General features: G+C 31.5%; 1 protein-coding gene across 1 annotated transcript; it reads left to right on the top strand.

Moving 5' to 3' along the window:
- Positions 1-774: 774 nt before the first annotated feature.
- On the top strand, positions 775-20,395 carry LOC134691004 (pyrroline-5-carboxylate reductase 2-like). The gene is made up of 6 exons (XM_063551190.1): positions 775-962; positions 10,020-10,084; positions 14,798-14,977; positions 15,792-16,004; positions 16,711-16,803; positions 17,573-20,395. The coding sequence occupies exons 1-6, from the start codon at positions 896-898 to the stop codon at positions 17,822-17,824; spliced, it is 870 nt and encodes a 289-aa protein (XP_063407260.1). The 5' UTR covers positions 775-895; the 3' UTR covers positions 17,825-20,395.
- The last annotated feature ends 2,571 nt before the right edge of the window (positions 20,396-22,966 follow it).

Here is a 22,966-nt window from a genome sequence, read left to right as displayed (position 1 = left end):
CGGACGAAGACCTACGATGACCATATTTCAATTTCCCAGTCTCCATTGGGGGTAGTACTCTGATGGATAGCTGTCTCATTGGCAATGACATCAGTTCCTCAGTATCAAGTTATATTTTTACATTTGTATATCCAATAAAGTTAAAAGTTCCCTGAAGTCACCATAGCTTCTCTCACTTTAAGCACTAGATCTCAGAACCTCTGATGCAATGTTATAATATTGAATGTGACTGATAATATAATCTGAAATTTTCAGCCCCCCCCCCCCCTTTTGTTTTATCCGTTTGCTGTACTTCTCATTTCTATAACGCTTTCAAACAGTAGTACTCAGAACTGCTAACTCGTTTTAAATATTCCGCACACAAGTTTTGTTAATGAACATCAATGTTTGTTCTTCCACATAGTCACTCAAACATTGCCAACAAATTTAAAATTGTCAATACCTCACACTATATATATAAACGGTCATATTGTTTGAAAAAGGGGGGGCAACTATAAAAATCTTTATTGAAATGTTTAAATATCTAAAACGCATTTATTAATTTCACTTGTATTTAATCAATTATAAAAAATCCCTAATTTTGATATTGTAATAAGCCGTGTTTTATTCCGTTTACCCAAAATCGATCAAATAATTCCATTGTAGACTGGGCTAAACTGGAATTCGCTTGTACCATACTATTACCGTAGTGATGGAAAAAAGTAAACTGTTTTCCATCATGAATATGCATATTGTGGGCGGAACCATTGGAATTTCAACCAATTGAAACTTCAATCTGGAGAAACCAGTCAGTCGGTGAAAACGTGCTATAATAAATATACACAAAAATGCAATCGATCGTCAAATATTTGAACTTTTAGTGTGTGCTACATCAGGAAACAACTCTTTTTTAAAAATGGCAATTGGATTTATAGGTGCTGGCCGAATGGCCCAAGCCATGGCAAGGGGATTTATTTCAACGGGTATGTAACGTGTTATTTTATAACCCAAGAGCCGGCATTTAAAGGGAAATAAACCAGTTATTTTTAATAATCAGCTGATTGAGATGTTGATGATGCAATGTTTCTTTGTGTCTGGGTTAATTTCTGGAAAAATATTTTATGTGACAATATTATTGAGTAGAATTACCAAATTAATTTCTAGTATAAACAATAAATCTTTAATTTGCTTCTTCTAAACATATATTTCCATGTCTATAAACAGAGGGAATGATTATACATGTATGTATGTCAGAGGAAATAGATAAGACATGTAATTATGTCGATTCACCTAAAAGGTTATTGATCTACTTTTCAGGGATTTGTGCTGATATTATTATATCATTGTTCTTTTATACAGCATTATAACATAAATGCAATGTGTACATGTATGTAATAGTTAATTAGTACATGTGTATACTGAGATTACTTCAGAGTCTGGATGGGGTTTTTAGAATAGAGAATAATTTTCCTATATATATATTTTACAGAAATATAAGGGAAAAAAAAGAATAAAAAATGGGTCAAAAAGATAAAGAATGGTAAAAAGGGGTTCTTATTATATGGTTGATTGGAGCCCCCTTTTTTGACGATCAATGCATTTGAATGGGGACATATGGATGGTACCCCCTTTATCATAGATTTTGAACCCCCTTTTAATAATAACAGAATCCTTCCTTGAAATGCACATTTCCTACTTATTATGGCAGTAACCTGCATCATTGGATGCACCAACTGCAAAGGCGGATCCATTTAAAAAAAAAAAGGGTGGTTCCGAACCTAGGATAAAAAAAGGGGGGGAGAGAGTGGTGGTTTCAACTAAATGTGCCCTTTGAAATGTGCATTGATCGTCCAAAAAAGGGGGGTTTTTAACCCCAGGAACTTCAAGCCCACCCCCCACCCCTCCCCCTTTTTGGATCCACCACTGAATTTATGTACTTCATTTAATATGCACATGTCTATTGTTTTTGGTTTAAGTGAATAAGTAAATACAATTAATCTATTGTTCATATTAATTAAAAGTTAATCAGTTAAATTCCACTCAGTTATGCCTCAACATGCTCAATGAACAGATTTCTATAGTAGATTAAACATGAAATTTAAATGTCAACTGTCCCTTTTGTTGGTGATCTTGTAATTGGATAGGGAGAGACAATAGATTGGGAGTTCTGTCTATAAGCAGAAAACTGGGCATCCCAATTTTTAGTAAAGTGCAATTATTAATACTTTTGATGCTATAGATAATAGTCAATATTAGAAGCAGGGGCCAATCTAGCCATTTAAAGGGTTTGGGGGGGGGGGGGGTTTGTAGGCCTAAGGGGGGAGGTTGGGGTGTTAGAAACCATATGTCCCCATTCAAAAAGAGTGATTTAAAAAAAAGCGAGGTTCCAAATTTTTTTGTATAGGAGTTATGAAAGTTTGCACGCCTTAGTATAAAAATTACTACTGCAACTCTGAAACCACATGCACCCAACAAAATTAAAGGAGACTGTAAATCATAAGGTTATAATAGGTAGGTGTGCATATCAATAAAAATTATGGTTCAATGTTTTTTTCTATGAGTTATTCCTCTTAAGAATTTTGGTAGTATTACTACCGGTACATGTACTAATTAAAACTCTTCTGAAATCACACAATATAATTTGATTAAACTTTGTAGTTGATAAAGACACTATATGTGCATATCGACAGGAAGCTATAATCATGAGAATACATTTCTAGGAGTTATGCCCCTTTTAATTTGAATTTGACCTTGATAAACTATTGCAACAGCTTGTAAGTGCATTAACTCCCTTTAATCTTCAGTTTCCACACTACAGAATTTTCTCAACCTTTGTAGTTAATGACGACATAATCATGATAATATGTAGAAGTGCATCTCAACCAGAAATTGTTATTAGTCATGTTAGTTAACTTTTGTAGGAGTTTGAAATAAGAAATCTGGGGATTTTTTCCCCAAGACAAGTGATAATGACGTGGCATTTGGGATGGCTTAAAAAAGTTTGTTAATTATTTAAAAACTAAAAATTAAGTGTTTTTTTTTAAATTATAAATGCCAGATCATTTATAACATGTATAAATTAGTGTCGACCAAGATAAGCATGATTAGATACAATGTAGATACAGAAAACTTTTTAGAATGTCATACATCATGTACATGTCATATTGACTTTAATACTCAGAGGTGGATTACATGTATGCCTGGTCACCCTTTTTTTGGAAAAATTTGGTTGCTTATATAGGAAATAATTTAAGCATTACGGGAGCCCCTCCTAGGCAGTCAATGGGCCTCCACTTATAAAATTACTGGATACACCACTGAATTATACGTCTTGCTCTATTGAGTTTTTATTCGAAAAAATATAATACATATAACTTAAACATTTCAACAGCATCACATCATGCATATACAAATAACATAATTAGTTTCCTAAAAGAGCACCACATGCAATTGTGAAATAAGAAGATGCAGTATGTCAATGCCAACTATCTAGAAATCTATCCATCATAGTACAAGCGAAGGTACATCAGCATTTCAGCAACTATAGGGCACTGTACAGCCTTCAACATAACCATACAGTATAGACCATAACATGATAAAAAATAAAGGTCTGATAATGGTTTTAAATTAATCACAGAACTAATCATTAATATCTTATAGATTAATGGATGAAATATATAATACATTTGATATCATTATACAATTGAAAAATTGTTCAAAATGAATGATTGAAAAGGTTGAAATATTTATGAAGTATAATATGATGCAATATCTCAATATTTTTACTTTAAAAAAATCGAATTATTTAACCTGTAGCATGTGCAGAACAAACATCTTAATAGGAAGCTTAGTTCACCTGATTATAAACTTAGTGATAAATCGGTTAGAAAAATGATGCAATACAAAAAAGGGCAAATACATTTGTTTACTGTATAAAAAGTTTATTGATCTGACTTTGATGTGGGGCTGATATCATTTATGAAGACAAATACATTTTACTATGTTGATAATGTGAATGTGAAATAATGTTAAGCCAAATTTAATAAATGGTTTGATTTCCATCTCCTCAACCTTCCAAATAATACTAGAATAGGATTAGACTAATTGATCCTTTAAGTTGTGTCCCTGCAGTGGCAGATCCAGGGGGGAGGTCCAGGGGTTGGAACCCACTTTTTTTGGACGATCAATGCTTTTGAATGGGAGCATATAGTTGGACCCCCCCTTTAAAAACACCTAAGAAATTACCAAAAACATTGCATGATCCATATGCATGATCCATAATTTTAAATCAGTATTGTTCAACATGTTCAAAAGTTCAAAACCACACATTAAAATTGAACAATTCTTTACTTACAATGTGATGTAAAGATCATTTTATTTCCCTATTCAATATTTCAAACAACTTGTGTGAGCAAAAACAAAGGCCTATTTGCCTTAATTTCTTATCAGTAGTCCATTTGATCATTTGATAGTTATACTTAAAAGTGAATTATGAATGAAAAATTGTGATAAAACATCTACAGTAGAAAAATGACTATATAACGTGTAACATCTGGTATTTGTATAGAAAAGAAAAATAATTACATGTACTACTTTACAAATAGTTGCATCACCTTATGGATAGTACTATATACATGATATACATTTACAACTCGTCTAAACATCAACCCAATAATGTTAGATCTGTAAATTTGCTTTTGCTTTTGCTTTTGCTAAAAGCAAATTTACAGGTCTAAACATTGTTGGTTGATGTTTAGACGAGTTGTATATACATAATGTACACAGCCATGTATCACCATCACTGCTGGTGATCCGATGGATAAATCTGTTGTAGAGTTTTCACTGGCTCAGACGTACTTACATTTATATATATATATATATATGTAATAAGTGTTAAAGATTTAAAAAAAAACTGGAGTTAAAAATTGGCAATCATATCACATCTTTTTTTTATATATATTTAATTTCAACTTTCAAGGTTCACTTTGGTATTTTCCTTAAGTGATTCCCAGGGGCAGATTAGGATGAGTGGGGAGGGGGAGGAGAACAGGGTTTCTTCTATAAAGCTTCATACATGATTTATGCATATATAGACTTTTTACAAGTATCACATGCACTCCAAATATTAATGGTGTAAGAGGCACAAATTAAATTTCAGACAGTCAAAAAGTTTTCATCTGACCATGGCCACATTTTCTGGTTAATTGTTCAATGTGAAGCGTTGGCCACATTTTCTGGTTAATTGTTCAATGTGAAGCGTTGGGCTTTTTCGTTTTTCTATTATACAAAGAGCAATAGGTCAACTATATTTGGTACATGGAATAATTGTAAGGTTTCTATGTATGACTGACAGGTTTTTATCTAGCTACCTAAACATGTTAAATGTGGGATACTTTTACAAATGTTGAGGTAAAACCTTTACTTTTTATACGACCGCAAATTTTGAAAAAAATTTCGTCGTATATTGCTATCACGTTGGCGTTGTCGTCTGCGTCATCGTCGTCGTTGTCGTTGTCGTCGTCGTTGTCGGCGTCCGAATACTTTTAGTTTTCGCACTCTAACTTTAGTAAAAGTGAATAGAAATCTATGAAATTTTAACACAAGGTATATGACCATAAAAGGAAGGTTGGTATTGATTTTGGGAGTTTTGGTCCCAACATTTTAGGAATTAGGGGCCAAAAAGGGCCCAAATAAGCATTTTCTTGGTTTTCGCACTATAACTTTAGTTTAAGTTAATAGAAATCTATGAAATTTTGACACAAGGTTTATGACCACAAAAGAAAGGTTGGGATTGATTTTGGGAGTTGGTTTCAACAGTTTAGGAATTAGGGGCCAAAAAAGGGCCCAAATAAGCATTATTCTTGGTTTTCGCACAATAACTTTGGTTTAAGTAAATAGAAATCAATGAAATTTAAACACAATGTTTATGACCACAAAAGGAAGGTTAGTATTGATTTTGGGAGTTTAGGTCCCAACAGTTTAGGAATTAGGGGCCAAAAAGGGACCCAAATAAGCATTTTTCTTGGTTTTCGCACCATATCATTAGTATAAGTAAATAGAAATCTATGAAATTTAAACACAAGGTTTATGACCATAAAAGGAAGGTTGGTATTGATTTAGGGAGTTTTGGTCCCAACAGTTTAGGAAAAAGGGGCCCAAAGGGTCCAAAATTAAACTTTGTTTGATTTCATCAAAATTGAATAATTGGGGTTTTTTGATATGCCGAATCTTACTGTGTATGTAGATTCTTAACTTTTAGTCATGTTTTCAAATTGGTCTACATTAAGGTCCAAAGGGTCCAAAATTAAACTTAGTTTGATTTTGACAAAAAATGAATCGGTTGGGTTCTTTCATATGTTGAATCTAAAAATGTACTTAGATTCTTGATTATTGGCCCAGTTTTCAAGTTGGTCCAAATCTGGGTCCAAAATTAAACTTTATTTGATTCATCAAAAATTGAATAAATGGGGTTCGTTGATATGCCAAATCTAACTGTGTATGTAGATTCTTCATTTTTGGTCCTGTTTTCAAATTGGCCTACATTAAGGTCCAAAGGGTCCATAATTAAACTAAGTTTGATTTTAACAAAAATTAAATTCTTGGGCCTCTTTGATATGCTGAATCTAAACATGTACTTAGATTTTTGATTATGGGCCCAGTTTTCAAGTTGGTCCAAATCAGGATCTAAAATTATTATATTAAGTATTGTGCAATAGCAAGTCTTTTCAATTGCACAGTATTGTGCAATGGCAAGAAATATCTAATTTCACAATATTGTGAAATAGCAATTTTTTTTTTAATTAGAGTTATCTTTCTTTGTCCAGAATAGTAAGCAAGAAATATCTTATTGCAAGAATTTTTTTTAATTGGAGTTATCTTTCTTTGTCCAGAATCAACTTAAATCTTTGTTATATACAATATACAATGTATATTCACTTTTTACTACCAACTGATAAATTTAAATGATCTTTACCATCCAGTGATAACAAGCAGTTTTTTTACATCTTAATATTTTATGATGTATTTAAATGAGTAGTTATTGTTGCAAACTCCATTAGAATATTTTAATTGAGATTAGTTTTGGAATAAGGGAAAGGGGGATGTGATTAAAAAATTGGCTTCAATTTTTCTCATTTGAAATTTCATAAATAAAAAGAAAATTTCTTCAAACATTTTTTTGAGAGGATTAATATTCAACAGCATAGTGAATTGCTCTAAGAGAAAACAAAAATTTTAAGTTCATTAGAACACATTCATTCTGTGTCAGAAACCTATGCTGTGTCAACTATTTAATCACAATCCAAATTTAGAGCTGAATCCAGCTTGAATGTTGTGTCCATACTTGCCCCAACCGTTCAGGGTTCAACCTCTGCCGTCGTATAAAGCTACGCCCTGCGGAGCATCTGGTTTATATTTACAACTTCAGCTTGTGTACTCATGTTTCTGTTAAAAGCACAAAGTAAATCTGGACAGAAAATCCTTAAGAGGGAGTATAGCATATATGTCTCACATGTTGACATTTTTTGATTTAAGGTGGTACCTAACACTACAGGGAGATAACTCTGTAAAGTCAGCTAAATGTTTTAATTATGTTGTGTTGTAAAAGGAATATTAAGCTTCTCAATGATCAAAATTGGTGTTTGTCAAACTGCTATATAACCAGTGTAATTTTTCTGACAAAACAGTTGGTTCAAATTTTTTTATTTTTTTATATTTTTGTTAAACATGTTAAAGGATTTACTTTGACAAAATTTTATGAAATTTAAACGGGTCAAATTAATTTTAGTGAAAGTGTTGGGTATGTGACCTTAAGGTTTATTTAAAATTAATTTCTCTCGGATACATTGAAGAAAACTGACAGACAACCCTTGGGATACAATTCTTAAGTAAGCTGTATTGAGTGGATGAAACAAAGAGACAGTATACACCTATGGCCTGAGTGTGCGGGTAATAACAAGTTTGTTGTCCCTGAGGTACCAACTATTGCTTGAAACAAAGCTGAGAGCAATAGTTGGTATGCGAAGGTACAAAAAAACTTGCTATTACCTACACAACCAGTCATTAGGTGTTTTATTAAAACTGAACAACACAGTCATCCAGTGTTTATATTTACCAAATTAACTAATTTTCTAAAAGTGTAGATATAACATCTGAAACATGTGAAAGAAATGAAAAATACGTTTTTTTTTAGCTCGTGTTGTATTTGTAAATATTTCATTAATTGCTATCAAGACTAGACAATGCTAGAAATACTTGTGCATATGATAAATTTAAGCTAAAGTACACCAAACGCAAATGCACTTTTAGATTACGAAGATCAAGCCCATATTATGATCTATTATGAATAAGGTGCTATATTTTAGATCTTTTATAATTGCTTCTTATATATAATTATATTAAGTGAAATTACAATCGACACAAACAGATTATGCCATTTACATATTAGAGCTTGACGTTGCCAAGCACACAAATTCAAGCAGAATAGTCATGATAGTCACTGGCAATTGTTTCTGTCAATATGGGGTTTACTATCCATACCTGTCAAGTAATTTTTCGTACAGGTATGGATATAAAACCCCATATTGACAGAAACAAGTGCCGGTGAGAATAGTCAATGACATCATTTTGTCCAATGAAGAGTAAGCATGAAAAAGTACGGGAAAGATGATTATGACACTATTAACCAGGGTTATAGTCTGTGGAATGAAATTATCACAACAATTTCATTATTTTTTGTATAGAAAAAACAAACTGAGGTATGAAAATATAACTTGTTTCTTACTTGTTTAATAAATATGATTTATCTCCCTTTGTAAAAGAAATGCATTTTAAGAAAGTAATTTATTGTAATTTAGAATTACTTTCTACCAGCACAGTTTCATAAATTATTTAATGAATATGGGAATAGTATTGATATAATGTCAAATATATTAAATACCAGGATGACTTGGAATTTTACTAGTGAATTTGTATTGTTTTCTGAAGCGTATTTTGTCCTCTAATTTTAAGACATGTATACATGTAAAGTCCAAAGTCTAAGGTCATAAGTGTTCCACTATTGGAAATAACCTTTCTATATCTATTAGGAACACTGTTTAAATACATATCTACAGGTCCTTAAGAGATGATTCTTGTCTGAAATTGATCATGTTGATATTTTTCTCTCGTTTTTATACAGAAAAATGTTGTTAATCGTGTTAATTGTAATATTTATGATAATTATATTTAGGAAAATACTTGGTAATTGTTTAAAGACAAATACCGATATTATGAATTTAAATACAAGAATCATACTGATTATAGTGTAAAAATATGAGACTTAAGGTGGTACTAAACACCTTGACTAAAATTAATTTGGCTACTTTAATTTGCATAATATTTTGACAAAATATTTACTTTGACCCCTTGACAAAAATATAAAAAATCACTTTCTCAAAAAAAATTCGTTGGATATATATATATCAGTGTGACAAACTCTAATTCTGATCATTTAGAAGTTTAATATTTTCTTTAAATAACAATAAAATGTGATTAAAATATTAAGCTGATTTAAAGAGTTATCTCCCTGTAGTGTTATAAGTACTGTAAATTCAGAAATTATTGCGTGCATTTGCTATTGGGATTTTGACTAAAATGAGATTTAAATTTTTGCGATATAGAGAAAAATCCTGTTTAATTCATATAAAAAATTTCTAAATGCCAGTTTAAATTATTGCGATTTATATTATAACCCTGTCGCATTTTTCGCAATAATAAAAACATTGCAATAATTTCTGAATTTACAGTACCCGGTAAATGTACCACATTTATTTCAATTTTTGTATACCAGTACTAATGATGATTTCTCAGTTATGACATGTCAGAAAATTATTTCAAATCATAAAGAACTGTACATGCTGTACACATTTATGATTTTTCATTAAAAATTTCATCAAATTCAGACCTCAGACATCACATGGACAATTATTAATTTGTATTTTTAATGCTTTTGTAATGTTTCAAATTGTATTGACCAAATCATCTTTGCTCTATCTTTGTAGGTGTTATCAAGGCACAAAACATTACAGCAAGTGATCCAGATCCCAGAATGCTTAGGTATTTAAAGGTAAAGAAAGAAAAAAAAAACAGATTTACTGGACAAAAATTGCAGAATATTTTAAGGGCAAATTTATCTGATAAATAAAAAAAAGCAAAACATTTGCCCCAAAAAAGAAAGAAAAAAAGTGTCACAATAAAAATTAGAAATTAAAACATTCACACCCTTGCATAAGAGTTTTAAATTTCAAGAAGTAGGTAAGGATTATGATTTGTATAAATGGTAATTGTGACATCATGTATATATGGAATTCTTGATTCTAAGTTTTTGTTGAGTCTGAGACTTTTGTCGCAGACAGCTCGACATAGGGATAGTGATCCGGCGGCGGCTGAGGCGGCGGTGTTAGCTCACTTCTTAAAAGCTTTATATTTTAGAAGGTAGAAGACCTGGATACTTCATACTTTGTATGTGGATGCCTCATGTTACGAAGTTTCTGTCAGTCACATGTCCAATGTCCTTGACCCCATTGTCATGGTTCAGTGACTACTTGAAAAAAATGTTAAGATTTTTTGTAATGTTAAATTCTCTCTTATTATAAGAAATATGATAACTATATTTGATATGTGCGTACCTTGCAAGGTCCTCATACCCGTCAGACAGTTTTCACTTGACCTCGACCTCATTTCATGGATCAATGAACAAGGTTAAGTTTTGGTGGTCAAGTCCATATCTCAGATACTATAAGCAGTAGGTCTAGTATATTTGGTGTATGTAAGCATTGTAAGGTGTACATGCCCAACTGGCAGGTGTCATCTGACCTTGACCTCATTTTTATGGTTCAGTGGTTATAAATAGTTAAGTTTTTATACGACCGCAAATTTTGAAAAAAATTTTCGTCGTATATTGCTATCACGTTGGCGTCGACGTCTGCGTCGTCGTCGTCGGCGTCGTCCAAATACTTTTAGTTTTCGCACTCTAACTTTAGTAAAAGTGAATATAAATCTATAAAATTTTATAACAAGGTTTATGACCACAAAAGGAAGGTTGGTATTGATTTTGGGAGTTTTGGTCCCAACATTTTAGGAATTAGGGGCCAAAAAGGGCCCAAATAAGCATTTTCTTGGTTTTCGCACTATAACTTTAGTTTAAGTTAATAGAAATCTATGAAATTTTGACACAAGGTTTATGACCACAAAAGAAAGGTTGGGATTGATTTTGGGAGTTTTGGTTTCAACAGTGTAGGAATTAGGGTCCAAAATTAAACTTAGTTTGATTTTAACAAAAATTGAAATCTTATGGTTCTTTGATATGCTGAATCCAAACATGTACTTAGATTTTTGATTATGGGCCCAGTTTTCAAGTTGGTCCAAATCAGGATCTAAAATTATTATATTAAGTTTTGTGCAATGGCAAGTCTTTTCAATTGCACAGTATTGCGCAATGGCAAGAAATATCTTATTGCAAAATATTGTGAAATAGCAATTTTGTTTTTAATTAGAGTTATCTTTCTTTGTCCAGAATAGTAAGCAAGAAATATCTAATTGTAAGATTTTTTTTTATTTGGAGTTATCTTTCTTTGTCCAGAATCAACTTAAATCTTTGTTATATATACAATATACAATGTATATTCACTTTTTACTAACAACTGATAAATTAAAATAATCTTTACCATTCAGTGATAACAAGCAGTTTTTTTACATCTTAATATTTTATGATGTATTTAAATGAGTAGTAATTGTTGCAAACTCCATTAGAAATTTTAATTGAGATAACTTTTGGAATAAGGGAAAGGGGGATGTGATTAAAAAAATTGGGTTCAATTTTCTCATTTGAAATTTCATAAATAAAAAGAAAATTTCTTCAAACATTTTTTTGAGAGGAATAATATTCAACAGCATAGTGAATTGCTCTAAGAGAAAACAAAAATTTTAATTTCATTAGAACACATTCATTCTGTGTCAGAAACCTATGCTGTGTCAACTATTTAATCACAATCCAAATTTAGAGCTGAATCCAGCTTGAATGTTATGTCCATACTTGCCCCAACCGTTCAGGGTTCAACCTCTGCGGTCGTATAAAGCTACGCCCTGCGGAGCATCTGGTTGTGTTTTGGTTTGTTTTTCTTATTATACGACCGCAAATTTTGAAAAAAAATTCGTCGTATATTGCTATCACGTTGGCGTCGTCGTCGTCGTCGTTGTCATCGTTGTCGTCGTCGTCGTCGTCCGATTACTTTTAGTTTTTCGCACTCTAACTTTAGTAAAAGTGAATAGAAATCTATGAAATTTTAACACAAGGTTTATGACCATAAAAGGAAGGTTGGTATTGATTTTGGGAGTTTTGGTCCCAACATTTTTGGAATTAGGGGCCAAAAAGGGCCCAAATAAGCATTTTCTTAGTTTTCGCACTATAACTTTAGTTTAAGTTAATAGAAATCTATGAAATTTTGACACAAGGTTGATGACCACAAAAGAAAGGTTGGGATTGATTTTGGGAGTTTTGGATTTAACAGTTTAGGAATTAGGGGCCAAAAAAGGGCCCAAATAAGCATTATTCTGGGTTTTTGCACAATAACTTTAGTTTAAGTAAATAGAAATCAATGAAATTTAAACATGATGTTTATGACCACAAAAGGAAGATTGGTATTGATTTTAGGAGTTAGTTTAGGAATTAGGGGCCAAAAAGGGACCCAAATAAGCATTTTTCTTGGTTTTCGCACCATAACGTTAGTATAAGTAAATAGAAATCTATGAAATTTAAACACATGGTTAATGACCATAAAAGGAAAGTTGGTATTGATTTTGGGAGTTTTGGTCCAAACAGTTTAGGAAAAAGGGGCCCAAAGGGTCCAAATTAAACTTTGTTTGATTTCATCAAAATTGAATAATTGGGGTTCTTTGATATGCCGAATCTAACTGTGTATGTAGATTCTTAACTTTTGGTCCCGTTTTCAAATTGGTCTACATTAAGGTCCAAAGGGTCCAAAATTAAACTTAGTTTGATTTTAACAAAAATTGAATCCTTGGGGTTCTTTGATATGCTGAATCTGAAAATGAACTTAGATTTTTTATTATTGGCCCAGTTTTCAAGTTGGCCCAAATCGGGGTCCAAAATTAAACTTTTTTAATTTCATCAAAAATTGAATAAATGGGGTTCTTTGATATGCCAAATCTAACTGTGTATGTAGATTCTTCATTTTTGGTCCCGTTTTCAAATTGGCCTACATTAAGGTCCAAAGAGTCCAAAATTTAACTAAGTTTGATTTTAACAAAAATTAAATTCTTGGGCCTCTTTGATATGCTGAATCTAAACATGTACTTAGATTTTTGATTATGGACCCAGTTTTCAAGTTGGTCCAAATCAGGATCTAAAATTATTATATTAAGTATTGTGGAATAGCAAGTCTTTTCAATTGCACAGTATTGTGCAATGGCAAGAAATATCTAATTTCACAATATTGTGAAATAGCAAAAAAAAATTTAATTAGAGTTATCTTTCTTTGTCCAAAATAGTAAGCAAGAAATATCTTACTGCAAGAATTTTTTTTTAATTGAAGTTATCTTTCTTTGTCCAGAATCAACTTAAATCTTTTTTATATACAATATACAATGTATATTCACTTTTTACTACCAACTGATAAATTTAAATAATCTTTACCATTCAGTGATAACAAGCAGTTTTTTTACATTTTATTTACAGTTTATTTTATGATGTATTTAAATGAGTAGTTATTGTTGCAAACTCCATTAGAATATTTTAATTGAGATTAATTTTGGAATAAGGGAAAGGGGGATGTGATTAAAAAATTGGGTTCAATTTTTCTCATTTGAAATTTCATAAATAAAAAGAAAATTTCTTCAAACATTATTTTGAGAGGATTAATATTGAACAGCATAGTGAATTGCTCTAAGAGAAAACAAAAATTTTAAGTTCATTAGAACACATTCATTCTGTGTCAGAAACCTATGCTGTGTCAACTATTTAATCACAATCCAAATTTAGAGCTGAATCCAGCTTGAATGTTGTGTCCATACTTGCCCCAACCGTTCAGGGTTCAACCTCTGCGGTCGTATAAAGCTACGCCCTGTGAAGCATCTGGTTCTGTATGCAATAGGTCTGCTATATTTGGTGTATGAAATGATTGTAGGGTGTACATGTCAAGTTGGTAGGTGTTATCTGACCTTGACCAATATGTCAACTTTATTTGGTGTAGCGAAATATTTTATGATCTATATGTCAGTCGCGCAGGTTTTATTTGACCTTGACCTCATTTTCACGGTTCATTGCTCTGTGTTAAGTTTTTGTGTTTTAGTCTGTTTTTCTTAAACTATAAGCAATAGGTCAACTATATTTGTTGTTTGGAAAAATTGTTAGCTGTACTTGTCTGCCTGGCATGGTTCATCTGACCTTGACCTCATTTTCATTGTTCAAAGGTCAATTTTTAGTTTACTTGGTTTGTGTGACAGTTGTAATAAAGCTTTATTTATATTTAGGACTTTCAACATAATATCAATGATTAGTAAAGAAGGCGAGACATTTCAGTGTGTGCACTCTTGTTATCAAATATAATTCAGATTTTTTTGTTTACGCTCAAAAATGATATTCATAAACATTTTTTATGCTGGCATTTCTAATAAATATGAAAATTAAAAATTTAAAAAAAATGATGTGTTTCTGCAATAACAATGGCATTCATTCAAAAGATTTACACAGGATAAATATTTTTGTTAAAACACTTTAGAAAAAATGACAATACCCCTAATTACTATTTTTTATTTACAGAATCTTGGTATCGCAACAACACTAGAGAATACAGAAGTAGTGGATAGAAGTAAAATGATAGTTATAGCAGTTAAACCCTCCATTGTATCTAAAGTACTTAAAGAGGTCAAAGATCATGTGACGATGGACAAAATAATGGTTTCCATAGTAGCAGGAGTTCCCCTGTCTATATTAGAAGAGGTATGTCTAAATATTGAAAATTAATAATTTTGCCTGGTAAGCATGGTAAGAACTGAAATAAATTCAAGTTATAACATGATACTCAGGTGACACCAGTTTAAGTGGGTCTCATTTAGGTCTTAGCGTGATGCAGAATTGCCAATTTTTTGTAAGCGTGACATGTGAAAGTAAAACTATTGTGACGTGAAAACAGGAAATGAAGCCTAGGGGGACATGGGAAATTACAAAAAAAACTGAGAATAACTTACATACATAGTGTAAGCCGGATACAGAAATCTGACAAAACAGTAGGCAGGATCCGGGATCAGAACCCCCCAATGAGACTCCCATTTACCAACTACTGCTTTATATTATGCCTAATTCCGTTTATTACATATTTTTCGCTGCACAAAACCATTTCCCTTTCACCTAATGTTAAATTATCTGTTTATCTGCATAGTCTCAACAATTGTCCTTTCAGTTATAAATCACAGAAAAAGAAATAGTCAGCTAAATATGCTTACCTGTAGTTAAAACTGACAAGATTTATTACCATACTAATTTTGTCTGAAAAATAGGCCAAGCATGTACAAGCAATGAAATTACCCATCAAAAAACCCATATTATATATTTTACTTATTTCTTCTTTTCAAATGATCTTTTGTATATAAGAATTAATCGGTTCCCTTGAAAGAGACCCGGAAGGCTGTATGGTGACCTATAGTTGTTAATGTTTGTGCCATTTTGGTCTTTTGTGAATAGTTGTCTCATTGGCAATCATACCACATCTTTTTTTTTATAATAACTTGAATTTAAAAAAATATAATTCTTACAGAATCTACCTCCAGATACGAGAGTGGTTAGAGTAATGTCAAACATTCCTGTCACTGTACAAGCAGCGGCGTCTGTGATATCTCTAGGTGCTGGTGCCCTGCCTGATGATAGTGAACTGGTACGGGAACTACTACAGTGTATAGGGATATGTGAAGAAGGATCTGAGAGTTTGTTAGATGCAGTCACAGGACTGAGTGGCAGTGGGCCTGCATATGTAAGTATAAAATAGAATGGACCATGGCTTCCAATATGGTCATATATATTCTGGACATTTATAAATTTACCAAGATTTAATAGGCTATTTTCATGACATGCCTGACTTTTGACTCTGGAGTGTATACATTGTCAACAGGTCACCTATTCTGTGGTAGGATATTCTGATACTTGATTAAGAAAGAGCAACTTAAAAAAATAAATTCAGCCTTATATTTTTGAAAAAAAATTGTATGGTATTTAAAAATCTACATTTTCACAAATTATATAAGAAAAAGCAATCTGAGGAAATATATAGTTATGATACTAAAAATAATTAAAAAATAAATCGATAAGAGGGAAGGGGAAATTATGTGTTATTCTTAACAGCTTCTTTTTTGTAAGTTTAAAATCTAACTAAAACCATTTCCCACCTAAATTAAAATGTTAAAGAATACACTGAGATAGATAGATACTTTATTCTCTAAAAATTATAAATACTCCTTTACAGAGAAACATACAATTTAAATACAGATACAACATGTACAAGAGCATATAGTTTGATTACATCCAATTTAGTTAATTCCTGTCTCTTAATGCATGTAATGAAAATTAGATTAAATAGGCTTCTTTTTATTGTTCCTGCATGTATTAAAGTACAATATACATTATTAATCCTATAAACCTGTGAAAATCTTGCATGGCTTTATCAATATTATTTATTTCAGGCTTTTACTGCAATAGAATCTCTAGCTGATGGTGGTGTGAAGATGGGGCTCCCAAGGGATTTAGCAATTAAATTAGCTGCTCAGACATTACTGGTGAGTCTTCATATACTGTAATGATATATGATAAAAAGAGAATATCAACCCGCAACCAAAATGATCCCTCAGAAGCTCTTGGAAAATTTATTTGTGTCTCCTGTTAATACAGATGTGATATTAAAAAAGCCATATCAAATACACTTTAATTTTTATATGTACCGGTACCTCAAGTACAACTGATCTCTCAGAAGAAACATGACATAATACGTATTTAGGGTTGGATAAAGCTTTTGACACTGTGACTGATATCGATTGCATGATGTCATTCAGCTCAACACAATGTGAAGCTTTTTTGCTTGTTCTCTGCTCTCAATAGCCAAAATAGTTCACGTTGTGACTTGCAGCTGATGGTTTATGATATCAATGTGTAGAAAACCTGATAATATATAATTATCACTAGCTGGGAAGACACTATCAAATGGGGTTACTATCTAAGTCCTTAATTTTATTGATATTCTAAAGTGAACTAATTTCTCACCCTGCAAACCGAGTACAAATAACCTGCAAACATAATCAAATAGAATTTTTTTAAATGATTGGTCAAAGTACTCATTTTTCTGCGTATGATTAAAATATCCTGTTGTGTCATAGTCGGACATTTTAAAAAATTGTTTTTTTCTTTAGCAATGCTATCATCTTCCTCTCTGTTTATAGCTGATAGTTTAGAATTTCAGTTCACCAAATTGTACACAGAAAATGTTCATCAAATTTCCATATAACATCTTTTTCATTAGTTTAAATATATGCGTATATTTTTTATTTTCAGGGATCTGCTAAAATGGTTTTAGAATCGGGTAAACATGTAGGTCAACTAAAGGATGAAGTCTGCTCACCAGGGGGCACCACAATAGCTGCAATGCATACTCTAGAAAGAGCTGGATTTAGAGCAAGTTTAATAAATGCTGTTGAAATTGGAACATTAAAAGCCATAGAACTTGGACAGCAAAAAAAGAAAGAGGCCGCAGAAGAGCAGAAATTAGAGGAAAGCTTAGAAGAGCTGGATTTAGAGCAAGATTAAATAAATTATGTTGAAAAGTAAACATTAAAAAAGCCAGAGAACTTTGAATCTCAAAAAAAGAAATAGATCCTTGAGCAGATATCTGAGGTTTTACTAACATTGTAATATCCATCTTGGAATTCAAGTTTCTTTTCTGATATTTGTTCAAAACAGAAGAAATATTCTGAAGTATCCAGAAAACTTTTGTAAGGAGGAACAAAAAAACGTTTAATGGTTGTTGTTTGTTTTTGTTTATCATGTTTGTTTTTCATTTATTGTTTTGTACCTTATAGATCATACCATTAGTTTTCTACATTTTTTTCATTTGTAATTTTGGGGCCTTTCAAAGTTAAAGGGGTATGGGTTTTGCTCATTGTTGAATGCTTTACAGAGACCTATTACTGTTAGTGTCTATGCCATTCAGCTTCTGATGGAGAGATGAACTGTCTCATTGGCAATCATATCACATCTTCTTTAATTTTATATCAATTGACATGATTTCTTGATTTTTCCCATGCAAGTGGATTTTTTAGAATAAAGTTATAGTTAAATAAAAAAAAAAATCATATTTAAGAATTTTAATTGTACATAAAAGATGTGATACCCAGAAACCTACCGATATACAGTATTCCTAATGTTTAAAAAGTTCAAATATTTCATGTAAACAATTTATAGAAATGGCAATTTCATTTACAGTGAAATCTGTTTTAAACAAACTCTTTTTTAGAATAACCTGGTTTTTTTTTAAGAATACATATATATATGTTTAGTTGAGTTTTGACGCAGATTTTATGGTTCACCAAACACACAACTGTGATGAGATGAAAAAAGTACATTCTCAGGTATAAGTTATGGCTTAAGTTGGTGAAACATGAAATCATAGTAACAAAACTTAGAAAACATGTAAACATGTTCATCATGATGTGAGTTTAAAAAAATATTTTGTCCCATTTATTTTTTGGGTTCACTAAACATAAAAATGTGATAGCATGAGTGGGGTGAAAGGTCATTATCGACACATTTAATTTTTTTTTTATTTATGTTTGTGATTTTTTTTGTAAAAAATTGTGAAAAGAAAGACAAATAAAAAGTGCTATTTGTGTGTGCCTGTCTGTGTGAGTATAAAACTACTTTTACAGCATTTCAATTAGTACCGTTTATTGGTTTTTACATCAATTAGCCAAATTATTTTCTTGTTCTAATTGTTTTTCATTTGTCCTTTAGTGGCTTTTATAGTTTACTGTACTTATATGTGCGGTTATTGTTTAAGGCTGTTAAGGTGACCTATAGTTTCTATGTTATTTGGTCTCTGATTGAGAATAGTTGTCTCATTGGCAATCATATCACATTTCATTATTTTCTTTGTATCTCATATTCATAAGCTAGATTTAGATTGTTATTTCATAATTTTTTTCATATTTAATGTATGTGATAGAATATTGATTGTTATTTACAAATGACATTTTTGCATCTTAGAAAAAAAACATTTAACCACACCAAAGAATTATATGTGTAGTATTTCAACAGCTGTTATTTACTGTATGACATGAATTTGTAAAATATATGTTAAATTGTTACAGCATTATTGTATGAGGGTGTGGATAGGGGTCTACAAAATAGGGAAATTTGGACCAATGATGTAAAGAATAGAAAAAATGGACCCAAAAATTAAATAATTGAGAAACAATGGACCAAAAATATGTAGAATGTAGAAAGAATAAGAAATATTTGGAAAAGAGAAATATGAGGTGGTAAAATATTAAGTATAGAGAAAATGGACCAAAAATATTAAGAATAGAGAAAAATGAACCCTGAATATAAAGAAAAGAGAAAAATTGACCAAAAATTTTAAGAATAGAGAAAAATGGACCAAAAATATTAAGAATAGAGAAAAATGGACCAATAATATAAAGATCAGAGAAAATTGTCCCTAAACATTAAGATTAGAGGAAGTACAAAGATAAGAGAAAATTGACCAAAATTTTAAAGATTAGAGAATATTGGGGAAAAAGGAAAAAGAATAGAGAAAATTTCCTAAACAGTATAAAGAATATAGAAATGAATGACCCTCCCATCCAAACCCTGTTAAATTGTGTTGTTACAGTTCAATCTCTTTATTTTACTTTTATATTATCAAATTTGTAGTACACGAAAAAAGTTTGATTTTATTGCAATGTCAGAACTACGCAGAAAGTTAAAATAGAGAAATATTTTATTTTTGACAGCATTATAGGGTTTATGTGCAAATTATATTGGTGAAAATTGTATGAAGTAGATTTTACATTGAGTAATGTATATTCTATGAGGGGTAATATTCACTATGACTAATATTTATGCCATACCGGGTAACCATTTTATTATACACCAAAGATTGAAAAACTTTTAAAGAATTATTTTTGTAACTTATGATCTCCCATGATTTGAAGCAATTTTTGTATTAGTGCAATATATCATAGAAAGTCATCAATTTGCATACATCCTAACTATTTGATGTGTTCAGAAAGAGTTTCTTGTTCAATTGTTCAACTGAAAACTGTATATAGAAAAGTTATGTTGCAGTTATTTTAATTTTTTTGAGATCCAAATCTTAAATTCAAATACGCAGTCATCATAAACAGCCGATCAAATGAATTTACACACTATTTCTAGTGTGTCCACAATAAGAATATAAAATAAATGTTTTTGGGGTATTGTTTTTTGAAATCCTTATTTGACCTATGTGTGAATGAAAACATTTTATTTTTGATGGAATCCTATTGTTAAGTGCACATTTAAGTAAAAAATTAGACGCTAAATGTTTATGAATGTGATATTTTGTGATAATTAAATGTGTAAACTTATCCTGTTATGATTATTTAGCCAGGTTTCATACATGTGTGTGTAATTTTCAGATCGCGTTTTGAATATGTTCCTTACCTTGTAACTACAATCCTCTTCCCTTTCATGAATGTGACCTACAGTATTAGACTATTTATTGGACTCGTTATCACATAAGCAACAGGACAGGTGCCACATGGGGAGCAGGATCTGTCTTTTTCATTTTGAGCGGTGGTGTTTTCAGTTTATTTTGCGATTTGTGAGTTTGACTGTCCCTTTGGTATCTTTCGTCCTTCTCTTGAAATCATACAGTTTCTATCCGATAGTTATAAAATCATTCATTATAGAATCAATTTCATAACAGCATGGACAACCGCAATACTTATGTTGGTAATAATATTGAATTATTTACCTTTAACTTGTTTGTTATCGGCTATCAATAGCAGTGATTTTAGGCTCACTCAATCTGTCAGAGGATTTCCAGCAAGCATTTAAATAAAAAAATAGAGTAAGGTACATGCAGATGCACACACAAAAATAAGCCCTCTGCTAATTATTCGTATTATTTGATTTACAGTGGCAAATCCAGAAATTTTCATAAGTGGGGGCCCATTGACTGCCAAAGAGGGGCTCACTCCCATCATGCTTTAGTGCTTTCCTATATAATCAACCAATTTTTCCCCAGAAAAAGGGGGCCCAGGCCCCTGAAAAACCATCTAAATCCACCTCTGATTAAGGCATTTAAAAACCTTGGAGACCCCACTGTTTAAATGTCAATAACACCTACGATATGACTACCCAGGGTAATGGTTGTTTCAGACGAATGTTCACCTCATCTGACCCAGTCAAATGATAACCTGAGCACAACAACAAACAGTCTTGTCCATGCTGTTATGAAAATGATTCTATGCTGTTTGTATTGTTGATCCATTATGGCAAATGTCAGAGATAGGTTGAATGATACCAAATGGACAAACATTCAAATTCATAAGTTGAAAATAATAAAAAAAAATTGAAAACAACACGTTTAATAATTTCAATGCATCCAAAGCGCTTTTCTGGATTTACCTTCATCTGGAATGCTTTGACATTGCAATGGCAAAAAAATGAAGAAAAAAACCCAAACAAAAGCCAAACAACAGTATACAAAACATAACATAGAAAACTGAAAACTTGATCAACACAAACCCAGCCAAAAAAAAGGGGTGATTACAGGTGCTGTGGAAATGAAAGAAGATCCTACTCCACATATGGCACCTGTCATGCTGCTCATGTAAGTTTAAAGCAGGTATGGAGTCTCACAAGTCGACACATGAACAAGGGATAAAAATGTCTAATTAAAGTTCAAACTTCCTATTGGCTTATTTGTAGAATTTGGCTAAATGATGAGATCTTTTTTTCAGGATTTTTTTTCCCCTCGCATTGGACTTCTGTCACAAAAAGCAAAACAAAGGGATGGTGATCTAGCAGAGGCCACTCTATTAACAAATTACTGACTAACTAAAAGCTTAATATTTAAGAAGGTAGAATACTTGGATGCCTCATACTTTGTATTTATATGCCTTATGAAATGAAGTTTTCATCTGGCATTTGTCCATTGTCATTGACGTAATTTTCTTGGTTCATAGATAACTTGAAAGAAAAAGAAAAATATTTTGTAATGTTTATTTTTCTAATTATGCGAAATAGGAATACCATATTTGATATGTACCTTGCAAAATCATCATGCCTGTCAGACAGTTTTCACTTGACTCCAACCTCATTACTTGGATCAGTAAACACGGTAAATTTTTTGTGTCAAAGTCCATCTCTTGATACTATAAGCAATAGGTCTACTATGTTTGGTGTATGTAATAATTGTAAGGTGAACAAGTCCAACTGGCATTTGTCTTCTGCCCTTGACCTAGATTTGATAATTCATTTGACTGTTAAACTTTGATGGTTTGTTTCATGTCTAAGGAATTAGACGTTATAGGTCAATTATTTTTGGTGTTGAACGGTTATAGGGTGTACATGTTTATCAGGCAGGATGAATATGACCTTGCCCTCATTTTCATAGATCATTGGTAAATGATTAGTTTTTGTAATTTTGTCATGTCATCAGATACTATAAGCAATAGGTCAACTATATTTGGTGTATGAAATGATTGTAAGATCTATATCTCTATCTGGCATGATTCAACAGACTGTGCTTTCATATGCTACCAAGAACTTTTGAAAATCTGTAAAAAAGTAAAAGGCAGGGGCTGAATAAACCAACTTCAAATGATTGATATTGAATTTCCAAAATTTTTCAAAAAATAGGACTAAATATCGATTTCCCATTTTGGTTCCAATTACAGCTTA

Source organism: Mytilus trossulus, chromosome 11 (genome assembly GCF_036588685.1).
Source record: "Mytilus trossulus isolate FHL-02 chromosome 11, PNRI_Mtr1.1.1.hap1, whole genome shotgun sequence".
Taxonomy (NCBI): Eukaryota; Metazoa; Mollusca; class Bivalvia; order Mytilida; family Mytilidae; genus Mytilus; species Mytilus trossulus.
This window is presented reverse-complemented; position numbering and strand designations above follow the sequence as displayed.